The following is a 14,873-nucleotide window of genomic DNA, read 5'->3' as shown; positions in this document are numbered from 1 at the left end:
TCAGATACAATAAAACCCATTATAGAACACCAATTACGTATTGAGTCATATGAATGAAGACTTGGATGGTGGTGGAGTGCTCTCGAGGGCCCAGCACCCCTCTTCTCTGCAGCAGTGCCATTACATGCTGTCAGTGTGGTTGGAGCTGTGGCAGGGCTCACTCCCCCGTGCCATTTTGAGAGCGAACAACCCATGTTGTTAATGAATACAGCGCTTCACAAAGGGCAGAAGAGTGCATTATAAGGGGAAGATATCGGCATGTTTAGTGGGGAGAAGATGGTCTTTTTTTTCTTTTTTTTTTACCATGAATAGATTGAATATAAATTGAGAGCTGTCTGGGAATGATTAGTGTCATTTGAGTTCCATGTCAGCATTGTGCTCTCTGGGCATTTTAATGTTTCCATGTAAAACCGAGGCTCACTGAGGTCATCAGTTTGGAGTTTGCTGGCGTTTGCAATTGAAGTACCTTATTTCAACATTGCTGGAGAGTGAAAGATATGTGAAATATGTTCACATTTATCCAAAACACAGCTTCGGCGCAAAAGTAATATGTAGCTGGCTGTAACCTTAATGTTCCCCAAATGTAATTTCCCCATCAATATGTTCCATCCAATCCCATCTGGCGATCTATCTTTCCCTCCTCTTTCTCTCTCTGCCTCTTTTTCTGTCTCTAACTTGCCGGATGGCCAGTTGTTGCTTTCACACGCTGAGCTCCTTTAATCAACACCTGTCCTATTAATCCCAGTATGGCACAGGGCTAATGTGATGGTGCTTACAAGTCTGTCCCACTAATGTCTGAGACTACAGAGCCGCTGGTGGCCCTTATCCCCCCCCCCCCCCACACACACACACACACACACACACACACACACACACACACACAATCCCCCACAAACCTGGAGAGTCCCACCAGGAGGCATCTGATGGATTCCTGCCTCCCTGCCAATGACACCGTCGTTTACTCCCCCAACATCTGGGTTAAGCAGTCATGTGGGCAGCGGGGGTGATGTGTTGATTAATGAGTCAAAACATTATCTTTCGCATTTATTTCTAGAGTTGCACTCAAAACTCTGCCAATGCTTTTTTTTTCCAGCCAGATCTAGTAGTACAAATATTGACTTTGTAAAATATACGTATGCTCTTGTTATCGCTGTGTTATCTACTCTGGCATATAGAATCCTTCACATGTACTGTACATTTGCCAGTACCAGAGCACCGGCCTTGAATCTGGAAAACAGCTCTAACATGAGTCCTTTGCTCTACAATGTTTAGGTAATAGTGAAATCAGGACCGGGGAACTTCTACGGACTTGCCATCTATGCAGATTTCATCTACTGGTCAGACTGGGCCCGCAGGTCTGTGCTGCGATCAAACAAGTACACGGGTGGTGACACCAAGGTGCTGCGAGCAGACATACCTCATCAACCAATGGGAATTATAGCTGTGGCCAGGGACACTAACAACTGTGAGTATTTGAACACCCGGAGATGTCCGTTGGATGCAGTGTTGTGTCTGCAAATGTTTGTGTATGATGTGTGCAGGTGCCCGGGCGATGATGTGTGCTTATTGGCAGGAGTCTACTGTAAGCATGTGCATATTCATTACGTTAATCTGTGCCACTAATACAGTTTGAATGCACTTGTGTTTTAATTTGCTTTTTGAGGCATGCGTACAGTTTCCTTCCCCACTGACTTGACATTTTTTCATTGGAAGTAATAAAGCCAGACCGATTGTGGTTATTTGAATTCAACCCCGATAAACATGTTTCAAAGTGTAATTTAAATGTTTTAATTCCCCACAATTAACTGTAATCTTTTACTTCATCAACCTGCACATCGCTGGTGGCCTCCATCCAGGGACTAAAGATGGAAATGAGCTTTTAGCTTAACTAGTGCAATTTACAGCGCAGTGTTCCTGTCAAAGAGACAATAAACTCTACATTCAAATAAAGAAATCTGAGAACCAGATTTTAGCTGATACTCATTTTTTGACAAGCATAACCTTTTTAACAACTTTAAAAAACAACTTTTTTTGGGAAAACGAATAGAAAAAAAGCTTTCTTGTTAAAGATGAGTAAAAGTACATTCTTGGTAATATTGGCGGATAATATCTGACAACTGGTAGGTCATATAGGTTGTATTAATTAAAAGCAAATATTTAAAATATGCTTCTCATTGCGATGTTAAAAACAGCGGGTATGACAAATGAACGTAGTCTTATTTAGAATGGCTAGAAACTTAAGTTTCAGAGGTAATTAATAAAACAAGTAGCCTACGTTGTAAAGGGAGTCTCTAAAGTGTCATAAAAAGTTTTATTTCCAAGTAGGACAAAGGGAAGTGGGCTTAAGCGTGTCCCACTGGTTGGACTCAGACGCCTAGAGCCACGCTGTTCCTCGTTTATCTCGTCATGAGAAATAATCCTATGACCTGCATGGGCGCAGCTGCAAGTCTACAGCGTAATGTGCAGTGACCAACAATGGTTGATCTGATAATCAGTTTCTACTTTTCCTGTTTGTACAGTGTTAACCTCTTGCGTTGTCCTTGTCAAGAATATCCTGAATATAGATAATCATGCAAATGGTTTACTCGAGTTGCAGAGCAGAGGAATAGTTTCTTTCCTCATGAATAAAATACTGATGGCTGGAGGGCATGCAGTATAACAGAGGGTCTCCAACGGACACACATGTCTGTGAACGCTTGCTCTTGATACTATGTCTCTCGTTGCTAAGCTTCTTTGCTACGTTTGCTACAGGACTAGACAAGCATTGAATTTTTCTTTTATGTCTGCAGTTTGGTCATGCAATTTAAAGCAATACATGATTCCCACAGCGCTACACAAAGCATTTTCACATAATGCCGCAGGCAGAGAAGGACCAAAAATTGTAATACATTTGCTACCTGTCAGTAAGGGTAGTGGTAGCCTTTAACAACAGCACAGCCCCTTTTATTCACATGTTGACCCCTTATGAGTCTTTAAATGGAAACAAAATGTAAGGGCAGCATTTTACACTTAGATCAGATCCATGCTTAATATAAAAAACAATTAAATAAAGATACCTGTCCTATGCATTTGTTATTGAATAACAATGATTCATCGATTTATGGTTTAGTGCTGTACTTTTTTTTAATCCTGCTGGTATCTGTGATTACAAACAATTTCATGCCATAACACATCACACCAAGAGGTTTCATCTCAGCTGCAATTTCATTTTATAGGACAAAATCTATACCCGCTATCTCATGCATTAACATTATTGATCAGGGTTTGTGTCAGGCCCTTAGATTAAAAAAACAACAGCTTCTTTCTTAATTTGCCAACCATTTGGGAAGTGCAGAGAATCCAAATTCTCTGCCAATGATTTTTAAGATTTATTTGGAATATCACCTATCAATAATACAGGAGACAAGGACGGTTCAGAAGATAACCCCATGAAGGTATTGAACATCTTAGACTGATGACATCTAACAGACTGTGCCCAAGGGGAGATTTTTTCCTTTGACTGCATCTGACCGCTCAATCGCTTCTTTTTGATTGTTATTAAAGGTGAGCAATCCCCATGCCGACACATGAACGGAGGGTGCGGTGACCTTTGTCTCCTGACACCGTATGGGAGGGTCAACTGCACTTGCCGTGGAGAACGTGTGCTGTTAGACGACAACAGATGCGTGTGTAAGTCATGACGCCTTAAGATTCAATCATCCCACAAATGCTCACGCTTGGAACATTCTCGGCACCAGATATTGATTAGCACTCTTTATGGATGCATTTACATGCATAGTTTAACCTGGCTTCTGTCCACACTCAGGTTAAGCTCTTGTTTGTGCTGTTTACATAAACCTTTGATGTCTTTGAATTGATTTCTTTGAGCATAACACAAACAGGAAAGCATGAACTGTCAGAAACAGAACGTTGTCTCCTCCTCTTTGCCTAAGCATTACGTTTGTAATGATTCCGGTAGTCTTCGTCGATACCGCTCAGGAAAATAACACGTAGAATGTTTTCTGCCAGCAGGTAGCAGAAAACAAACCTGAAAGTATTGGGTGTCACAGTTACCTGCTTAAAGTCAAAGGACAAAAGCATTTCAATGGCGTCTGGCTTTCTAATTTGACAGATTGCTGGTTGAATTTGAAATGCAGTGTGAGGATAGACCATAAGGTGGGAGGGGCTGTTCAAACGAGGGAGGTTTAGCCAGACTAAACATGGCGAGTGACTCAGAAGAGCTGGATGGTAGCCTGGATGTCACGGTAGAGGACGACAGGCTTTTTTTTTTTTTCCACACCCCGATTCCGCTCACTACTAGAGCAAGAAGTTTCTTATTTTTAGATTGTGAAGCTGCAGGAAGCAGAGGCTGGTCAACGTCTGTGAAGATATTTATTGTTGGAATATATTATTAAATCAGTGGACTAGATGGAATAAACATGTCCTATACTACTGAATATCAGAATGTGCCAGGATTTCACAGCCATATTCCCCTCAAGCTGAAGTAGCTTATAAGGGTAATGGGGTTATTTTGAATGCAGTTATGACATTTACAAATGTTGACCCCAAACTGGGTTGCTGGAGTAAATGTGGAGTTCACTACAGCAGGCAGCGAAATTTGTTGCCTCTGGGTTAACCTGTGTGTATGAAGTTTGTTGAGATCTTGACAGTCATAGTTCGTCACCCTCATTGTCTTCCTCTGCAGCAGAAAATTCCTCCTGCAACATCCACACTGAATTTGAGTGTGGGAACGGCGAGTGCATAAACTACCAGCTAACATGTGATGGAGTAGCCCACTGCAAAGATAAATCAGATGAGAAGATGCAATACTGCGGTAAGAACGCACTCCACAACTTGTCTGAAGCAGATTGGGAGGAGAATGTTGAGTATCAGATCAAATGCGTTGGCTTGATTTAGCAGCCTTGGAGAAATAGCTGAAATTTGATTGATGCCTGTCATTAACATTTATGGGACCACAAACTGGCAAGCATTTGGTCATATCTAATTATTCATGAATTTCACTGTGTTCAGACAACAGGAGCTGTCGGAAGGGTTTCAGACCCTGCTACAACCAGCGGTGTGTGGCCAGCAGTCGCTTCTGTGACAGGATCGATGACTGTGGGGATAACTCTGACGAAGCTTTCTGCAGCAGTGAGTCACAGCCGTTTGATCTCCTGTTCAATCCGTCCTGCCTCTGAGGGCAGGATCCAGCGGCACTAATGCTTATATTAATACGGAATGTGAGGCCACATGCTGTGCTAAGCCTTCACTGTCTAATGAGCCCCAAGATCATGAAGAGTGCAGAAATTTCAAAGAGGCTCTGAACCGCCACCCTTAAAAGCTGCCTGGACAATATTTTAATGTCTTGTCAATATGGCCGGACCGATTTTGTTTTGGCCTTGATGGTGAAACAGTACAGTTGTGTTCATTCCCTCGCTGTAATTGGACTGACGTTGGATAGTATCAAGGTATATAAACTCTTCATACTGTAGCTGATTGAGCCCACACGGTGTTCTCTTAATTAATGTGGACCTTCCGTCTTAGCAGACTGGGATTTCAGGAAGAAGTTTATTCCACTATGGTGTGTCATCTTCAGCTTTGCGTTTTGTTTTTAATTTGGCATCAACGATAACATTCTCTATTGCTATTAGAAAATGTAATTATTGGTGTATTATCTGGCAGTTTTCAACTGGGACAAATTTCAACCACCCCCGGAAAGAAGTTCTAAGTGTTGTTGTCAGCTGTACCTGTAATTGCCTCTGAGTGCTGTTTCCATTACCTTTTTGAAATGCAAATTCTCTTCCCCCAGATGTCACGTGTGGCTCATCGGAATCATCGTGCAAGGATGGAAGCTGTGTACCCAGCTCAGCCTGGTGTAACCAGGTCATCGACTGTGCCGATGCCTCAGATGAAAAAAGCTGCAGTAAGTCCTTTAGCCTGTGATTTGCATTGCAATCATGGTAGAAATGTAAATGTAAACACACAGCTCTACATGTGGATCAGACCGATCCAGTAACTCAGATCTGCGCTCGTCACTTGGATCACCCTTACCTCCACCGTTCCTTCCATTGTGACGAGACAATTATTGTGTGCGCTGTGTTTTGTATTCAGACCACACCGACTGCTCTCACTTTTACAAGCTGGGGGTGATGGAAAAGGAATTCATCGGCTGCAACTCCACCTCGCTGTGCATCCACCCAGCGTGGATCTGCGACGGCGCAAACGACTGCGGAGACTACGCCGACGAGACCAACTGCCAGGGTGAGCGCCCCGCACAAACGCACACGCAGAGCGACGCGCCGTAGTGCGTGTGCGTTCAGGGACAGATTAAGGAAGCCAGCTTCAATTAGAAAAGACTTAAGACAGATCTCATTTTCAGAGGTGATTATGACAGGGAAATAAGATATTCAGAGAGAGCTTAGGAAAAGATAATGGCCTCAATCATTGGTAATGCCCAGAGGAATGACTTTTTTTTTATTTATTTTTTTTTATTTATTTTTTTTTCGTCCCAGTTTCCCATGGGCAGAAGTGCGAGGAAGGCCACTTCGCTTGTCCGAGTGGGAACTGCATCTCCAGCGTGTGGCTGTGCGACGGCCAAAAAGACTGCGAAGACGGAGCGGATGAATTCCAGTGTGGTAAACCAACATATCTTACCTCTCATGGGACGGCTTCTACACAATGAACTCATATGATGTTTTGTTCTCGAACGGGTAGAAATAGATGAAATATTTGTTTGCTGTACACAACACTGTTGCCAGTTGGAATGGATATTTATTTTCCATTAACAAGAAGCTATTTGTTGTATTGCTTTTGTCATATTGAATAGATCCAGGCCTGCAACAAATAGTACATACAAGATGTAAGGAGGATACCGAAATGCAACAGACAATTGTGTATCATGCCATGAGGCAATTTCTCTTGACTTTGTTTTGCCACCCTCGTGTTGTGTGTTTGAGATTTTTCAAGTGGGTGTTGCTGCTTGTTTGAAAGTCTAATTCCCACCCTGAATTGACAACGAGGCTGTTGAGGACACAATTTTTGTTTTCCGTTCCTCTCTTAAAATGATGATACGCAGCACTTCCTGTGTTTCAATTAATGAATGAAGGTATCAGTCAGTGAAACTGAAGAAAACAGGGACATATGCAGGGATTACACATTACAATACCACTCCTCTTCCCTCACCAGAAGCAGCAAGAGCATTGGTACCTGTGCTTTGATCCCTGCAAATGTATGCACAGCTAACTGGGACAGTCAAGATCCGTCCAATTAAACGGGTGGTAGGGGACCATAATTAAGTCATGGTATGGATTAATATAATTTGCCCTCAAAACCAATAGCTTGCACACATAACCATTCACTGGTACTACTTTTGGCACCAAAGCACAATGGACTGGGTGCTCTATTGGTTATAGGTAGCTGTTAAGCGTCATCACCGTCACATGCATGCACAATGTAAAAAACACTCGCTGTCTGTTTTTGAGTTGTCATCCTATTCTTATGCCTATCTAGCCCATAGACTGTATGGTCTCGCCCTGTGTTTCTCCAAACTGTTATTCTGGGGAACCGCTGTTTAGAAGATGACAAACAAAGCAACCCAATTCACAACAGGCCTCATCTATAAATCATGAGAAGAGCGAATTTGTCCGTATTGAACATTCTTGCCATTTCCACATCATCAAAAGGCAAACCAGCCATTTTTATAAGACATGAATCACAACTTGATTTCATGTATATGTTATTGAAAACATTTGTAAAATACATGACAATAAATGCATTTAGGCAGAGTTGACAGGCTGTTTAAATGTCCTCATATGCTCATCATATTATATTCAATGTTACAAGTAAACAACAATGAAAACACGAAGGCTCTCTCACGTGGCTCGAATGTGTACTGCAGATATAAATGTTAAAGGACGATGGAAGAAATTCAGCACATTTTTTTTTTTGGCGAGCCTAATAAAATCACCTGCGACCTCTCTGTGAGTCCCGACTTCCTGGTCCAGCCTATTAAAGTGTAAGAAGTCATGAAGCACTCAGCAGTTAGTGCTGTCATCAGCGTACAGAGCTGCTATTGCATTCTCTGTGAGGTAAGAGAGATGAACTGTAGCTATTGCGATTTGCAATTATCGACACCAAATAGCTCGGATTCCTCTCACTGAAGGAGGAACAATGAGGAATTTTGTTGCAACTGTTTTTCTTCTTCGCTCTATGCTAGCGACGGCTCTGCTGTCCAGCCAGACTCAAGTTGTCTGGGACTGATGACATCAGGGACTCAGTTCAAGAAGGATAACACACATCAAATTCGACCATAGAATTGTATGTGTTTGACTGAATGTTGCTGATTTCTTGCTTGTCTGCGTTGCTCTTCCTGGATAATTAACCAGCACCTTTGTTCACATTGCACTTGCAGCAGATAGAGAAAGGCAGTTCAGTGCAATCCAGTTTCCATATTTAATGCTCTTCGAGTTATCTGATTTATTTTGTAACTTGGCCATGAATGTTGTTAGAGAGATGCATAACACATGAACAGCATTTCCATTCCTTGATATAAAATGTCATTTGTGCCTGTGTGAAATGATAACATCCCATGCTTCAAACGCGCTTATATCAGAGCTCATATGAATTATGCCACGATTCTTTGAGAAGTTCTGAATAGCTTTTCAGGACAAATAGACAATATTCCCATTCCTCTCAGTTAATTACCATATAAAAAGCTCCAGCCACTGATAATCTGACTGCAAAGTCAAAGTGGTTTTGAGGAAAATGTCATTACATTTCAGAAATTTCAAATTCCACAGCTGATTAGATGAAATAGTCATTTGTCACTTCACAATGCATAATGCGCTTTTCAACTGTGTGAAACACTATTGAAAATGAGACATTAAAGACTTTCTTTGATACATTTAAATTGCTGCAGACCCGCTATTTTGTCATACACTTGAAACAGCTGTGGAAGCAGCATTTGAAGTGCAAATTTAGTATCACCTACAAAAAGTCTGGATAATCATGATTTCCAGATTTAGCCATCTAATGTTTATCTTATCCGTATCTTACATCTCCGTATCAAGGCATGTAAATCCGCTGTGATGTACAAAGTCTGACAGGAAGGACAGCAACGCAGTGTGAGAAACACTCCACCCCCCCACCCCCACACACACACACACACACACACACACACACACCCCACCCTAACTCCTTGTACTGTGAAATGACCTGGAGCACACCCCCCCTTTCTTTCTTCTCTCAACATCTCATCAAAGCCCTGGCAGAGTTTGTCAGGCCTGACATCTGAAGGAAAGAGTCCACAGAACGACTCCCCGGGGAGAGTGGGTGGCTCAGTGACACAAAGTCAGCACAGATTATGAATCTATCCACATTTCACACAATAGCTTTTTACACAGCGATCAGCAGAGTGCTCTCTTAGCTGACGTCCAACTGTTTCCTCTAACACATAGCAGACTAGTTAATAAAATGAACGTCAATAATTCATACTTTAGTGCTTTGATGTGGAGAGGATATTCAGTCTAGACACTTGGTTTGGGTTCAGTTGATGTTTTTATTTCCCTGCACAGACACCAGAAGCGTTCATCAAAACGTCTTTCTTCTGTGAGAGAAAAGGAGAATATTTATATTATATTTACAGTCTTTTGTGTGGCAACTACACTCATGTTTGCTGCTTGGCAGAAAAAAAACTTTGTACCAAATGAAAGCCAGCCAACTTGCTGTGTTCTGATTACAAACAATCTGCCCCTTCTATAGGGTATGCCACTGTTGTCGTTGTTGTTTCCCCCCTCACTTTGTTTGATTTATGGCATTGAAACTCGTTTCCCACTGCCCTCTGCAGACTCGTCGTGCTTGTGGAACCAGTTTGCCTGCTCAAAGAACAAGTGCATTGCCAAACAATGGCTGTGTGATGGAGAGAACGACTGTGAGGACGGCCTTGACGAGAGCGTGCAGATCTGTGGTTAGTGCCCTTTCAGATGTCATGGGGAGTCTGCCGTTGGTGTAAAAGGTCACGTCCGCTATATTGCGCGTGACAGCTCCATGTGTTCCCCTAGCAGGAGCTGGAAATGAATGGACAGAACGGAACAACCTTAATGAGACAACAAATGAGACCGCAGGCCTTTCTGACGATTCAAGTGGGCACTGAGGCAAATAGATTTTTCATCACCGAGGCCCAAGAGGCTCAGCTTTTTCAATGGGCAAACGAGATGTGTGTGTAATGCATTGTAGAATAAAATAAAAAGAATCCAACCGCAATAAAGAGACAAGAATTGCTGTGAACATTGGTTGTGTAATTGGATTGTAATGGAGTGTCAAGGAAATATTAATGAAATGGCCCAAAGGTTTCCCCGACACAATTCTCGTCAAAAACAAGATGTGCATTTTAGCCATACAAGTCTAATTGATCTTCTGTATTTACCTTTGTTTCTCGTCGCAGCCATTGTTTTTCTACTGCTCTCTTTTGTCTTAAAGGGCAGCCCTAAGATAAAGGAGAGTATTGCTGACTTACAGAATCCACAGAAGTAAATAATTGTTTCTCACAATAGCACTTTCATTATTTTTTAGCTTGCATAAGGGGAACTGCTGCCCGACGAAAATTAAGACTTTGTTCAGGTCATGAAGGGGTATCAGTTCAAAACCTTAATTCTATGAGTTGTTTCCGTGAAAGAGCAGAACAAGGAGCTTTAGTTTATTGGAATTGCTGGTGAATGTTCACTGATAACAGAAGGTAGCGTCCCAACAAAACAAAACACATCTGCTTCAGTTCAGTGTCCCTTGTACTCGTTCTCCTCTGCGGTGCATTTGACCCATTGTATTCTTTGGCTTTTGAAAATGGAGCATGTGGTCCTGTTTTCCTCTCAGGCTCAGTGACATGTGCTCCAGGGCTGTTCAGCTGCCCGGGGTCGTATGCCTGTGTTCCGAAGCGCTGGCTTTGTGACGGTGAAAGGGACTGCCCGGATGGGAGTGATGAGCTTTCTGCAGCTGGCTGTGGTAAACACTGGTTCAACGCATTGAATAGCTCCCTGAATGTATCAAAGAAACTTCATAGAAACCCAGAATTAAGAAATGATTGCTTGTTTACACTGCAACATTCTAGATTTCATTGTGTAAAACAATAGGCAGGAAATCCACTAAACACCTACTGTAAATCCCTTTGCAATTTTTATTTCAAGCATAAAAAAGAAAACAAGCATATTGTGGGAAGTAGTGTACAATGGATGATTTTGCACAATTGTATTCTCTTAAGTGGTGCAATTTGGACTGCAACCATTCAAACTTTATTTGTCTTATTTTGATTCAAGCCTACCGAACACTGAAAAAAATAGAATTACGTTAACGCATATTTCATGCCAAGCCATGTTTAGGAAGCATGTCTATCCACTGAGTACTTTTGAATTGACCCTTTCTTTTCCTGCGTCAGCACCCAACAACACATGTGATGACAGCTCGTTTCGCTGCCGCAACAAAGCGTGCATCCTCCAGCGATTCGTCTGCGACCACGATGACGACTGCGGAGATGGGTCTGATGAGTCAGTGGAATGTGGCAAGTAGATTTATTCTTGCTCTTGATATTCACCAAAAGTATTCACTAATAGTATATGAATATGCCCTCATTGAAAGCTGCTCTAGGCAAGTTGAAAAAAACTGTTTTGTGGCACAGCGACGCCGGACTTGTTTGTCTTTTCTTCCGTGTACCATTTGAAGTTTGCACATTTTAAGACGAGGGGTTCTCCATGGTAGTAAAAAGGCCTTTAAACGAATGAAGTTGAAGTGAATAAAAGTCAAAGTCAGCAAATGAAGCCCAGAATAAAGTCCAGTTAATAAATGTGCCAAATTCTAAATTCCGAGCGTTAATATAGCAGCAAACACGTATTTGCTATGTAAAGATTACGGGTGATGTACTGGTATTGACGACAGCCGTGATATTTAGAAAATTAAATATTTATATCATGTTAATAATACATATAGGTTAATATTGTGTAAATTATCCAGCACTACTTAAATCACCCTCTTGTACAGTTCGGGTAAGAGATTCTCTCTCCACCCCCCAACACATGCATTTTGAATGTAATACATTTTTATTTTTTTTTTAATGTGACAAATCACACAATAAATAAAGTTAAAGATGACTTTGACTGAAGTGTGTTGGCCACGATAATCTTGCTCTGAAAATCTGATATTGGGACAGCCCTAGTAAAGACATAGATATATAGACACTTAGAGTGTTTATATGCTCACTACATTCAATGGACCGTAGCCTGTTTTTATGTAAAAAATTACAAGTTACAGAAATATTGTTCGTAATGATAGAAATATGATCTATGTAATGGGTTTTATATTGTTTATATTGATATATTTGATACTCTGATACTTAGAAACATAAGGACACCCAGGTTTTATTTGTGTATACATAATGTTTGGTGTCTCAACTAGAGGAAATGATCTGTCACAGCCGTGATTTGTGACGACTGGTGTTGAACATTTATTATTGAAATATTGGCCAATGCAGCTGTGCACACCATTAAGCCTCCAGATGGCTTGATTTGCTAATCAGGAATGATTCTATATACACTGTAACTATGAGGGTGCTTCAATTCTATATGAACAATGAACAATTCTTTTTCACTATTTGCACTTAATTCTATTACATTGAAGCTGTGTCACTGCTGAGCCCGAGTATGACTTGATGAAAAAGTGTCTCTCTCTCTCTCTTTCTCTCTTCAGTCTATCCCTCCTGTGGATCGGAGGAGTTTCGCTGCGGGGATGGCCGGTGTCTTCTCAGCTCTCAGTGGGAGTGTGACGGCTATGCAGACTGTCCCGACCACTCTGACGAACTACCTCTGAACCTCAAATGTCTGGCCGCAGGTAAGACGGCTGCTTGGCTCGCCACTGGAATCTCTTCATCAGTGTCACCGGCTGCACCGCTCACGCAGGAAACTGGCGGGGACATATGGCAGAAACAAAAGGCGCAGCAACCCGGAGAGATTTCTTGAAAGGAATGAATCTGTCGAGATCCATTGTCAGGTCAAAGACATTCCCCAACTTTGTTGAGAAATTAAAGGGCGTCGTGCCAGTGACAGTCACGTCTTTCTCTTTTCAGGAAGCTTGTGCAATGGCTCCTTCTTCATGTGCTCCAACGGACGCTGCATCTCTGAGGGGAATCTCTGTGATGGGAGAGATGATTGTGGAGACCAGTCGGATGAGAGGAACTGTAATGTGAACGAGTGCTTGAACCGCAGAGTCAGTGGCTGCACCCAGGACTGCCAAGATCTTCCTGTGGGATTCAAGGTAATGACCAGCGGACTAGTCACGGTTTAGTAGCTTGGAAGTGCACTCCTCTACAGTTAGTCCATAAAGCCTAATTCATCCAGTCAAAGCTTAAACCAGATAGAAATAGAACCATATTTTTTTTTCGTCATTAACATTTTTCACATCCTGCAACATTACAGTACAAAACACACTCTCCAAGTGTTAGTTTGCAGGTAACAACGTACACAGACAAAAGACAGAAACAAAAACTGAAAGCAAACACAACAGCAAGCCCCTCAGCAAGTTTGGTAACTAAATATAACCGCATCTAGAACAACCTGGTCATCGTGGTTTGGTGCTAAAGCAAACTCAGTGCACCAGCTGCACGGAGTGCTCATTTATAAATATGAGTACATTTTCGAACATTTTAATTCATAGGCCTGATCTACAGTTCTAAGCTCTAGCATCATTAGCAGCAGGTGAAATGTAGATGCTATATTTGTAATAATGTGGACATTAATGATTAATGAATTTACCCTAACGTTGCACATAATTAAACAGATAAAATGGGTTGTAGCATACACACTGCTTGAATAACCTTGAATGCTGCGAGGAGAGTCTCCAACAACTGTCTGCGTTCCAATGGTGGCATGTGATATCAGGGTTGAATCCAGTTCAAGGCCACGTCCGCTGGAGTGCTCGGGCGGCCATCACTGTTGTCAGACTGCTGCGGTTTATGCCTTCGTCCCTGGAATTCCCTCTCCTACTCTTCCATGAAATGGTGCTAACTGCATGCGAAAACTGGCTGAAAGCACAGAAAACCTCTCTTCCCTGTCATGTCAGGGGCAGAGGTGGACAAAGAGCACATCAATGCAGACCTTCGGCTCATTCATTTGTGGCCTGAACAGGGAAATCAGCACTAAGGCCCTCAAGGTTATAACTGTGGATTAAAAAAGGGGATTTGCTCTGGGTCCATAGCAGCTGATTCAAGCACTACAGTCGTTTTGGGGGGTGAAGTACGACTGACGTATGATGGATTATTTTGAGCCATGGTACAGTATGTCTATATGACAGCTTTGATGTCATCATACATGTTGGATGCTACATTTTGCTACATTTCCATTGCTTCCGTTGTCACAGATTGATCTCAAATGACTGTAAAAGCACAGCCTCGTTAAGTGCACTGTACACAGAACCACAATGAAGCACTTCATAAAGAACTCTAGTGGTTAGTGTTTCAGACATGTTGAAGTCAATCAGTAAAAAAAAAAAAAAAAAAAAAAAAAAAAAAAAAAAAAAAAGATTGATTTGAATGATTTGTTTTATAATTCATTTGAAATAGTTAAGTAGCAGACTCATAATGGCTAAACCGAGACATTAATCTTAACCATTCTTGTGTTTTGTTTGTCATTAGTGTAAATGCTGGCCTGGTTTCCATCTGAAGGATGATGGGAAAACGTGTGTGGATGTTGACGAATGCTCCACTACCCTTCCTTGTAGCCAGCGCTGCATCAACACTTATGGCTCCTACAAATGCCTGTGTGTGGATGGCTATGAAGCCTTGGAGCGCAATCCTAATACATGCAAGGCTGTGTCAGGTCAGCCTGATTTTTCATCTCACATCTTGCAGAATATGAGTG

The 14,873-nt window shown here is 41.9% G+C and overlaps 1 protein-coding gene across 1 annotated transcript in view; it reads left to right on the top strand.

Moving 5' to 3' along the window:
* Positions 1 to 14,873, top strand: part of lrp1bb (low density lipoprotein receptor-related protein 1Bb) — a 232,969-nt gene that overhangs the window by 174,147 nt on the left and 43,949 nt on the right. The window contains exons 43-55 of the mRNA XM_068701483.1: positions 1,273 to 1,465; positions 3,544 to 3,669; positions 4,685 to 4,813; positions 5,011 to 5,130; positions 5,789 to 5,902; positions 6,091 to 6,240; positions 6,492 to 6,614; positions 9,824 to 9,943; positions 10,846 to 10,974; positions 11,405 to 11,527; positions 12,709 to 12,849; positions 13,085 to 13,272; positions 14,648 to 14,831. Of these exons, the coding sequence (XP_068557584.1) occupies positions 1,273 to 1,465; positions 3,544 to 3,669; positions 4,685 to 4,813; positions 5,011 to 5,130; positions 5,789 to 5,902; positions 6,091 to 6,240; positions 6,492 to 6,614; positions 9,824 to 9,943; positions 10,846 to 10,974; positions 11,405 to 11,527; positions 12,709 to 12,849; positions 13,085 to 13,272; positions 14,648 to 14,831 (1,840 nt within the window). The remainder of the gene's footprint in view (positions 1 to 1,272; positions 1,466 to 3,543; positions 3,670 to 4,684; positions 4,814 to 5,010; positions 5,131 to 5,788; positions 5,903 to 6,090; positions 6,241 to 6,491; positions 6,615 to 9,823; positions 9,944 to 10,845; positions 10,975 to 11,404; positions 11,528 to 12,708; positions 12,850 to 13,084; positions 13,273 to 14,647; positions 14,832 to 14,873) is intronic.

Source organism: Cebidichthys violaceus, unplaced genomic scaffold (assembly GCF_023349555.1).
Source record: "Cebidichthys violaceus isolate CVI_PGR_0920_01 unplaced genomic scaffold, fCebVio1.0.p SCAF_11, whole genome shotgun sequence".
NCBI classification, from domain to species: Eukaryota; Metazoa; Chordata; class Actinopteri; order Perciformes; family Stichaeidae; genus Cebidichthys; species Cebidichthys violaceus.
This window is presented reverse-complemented; position numbering and strand designations above follow the sequence as displayed.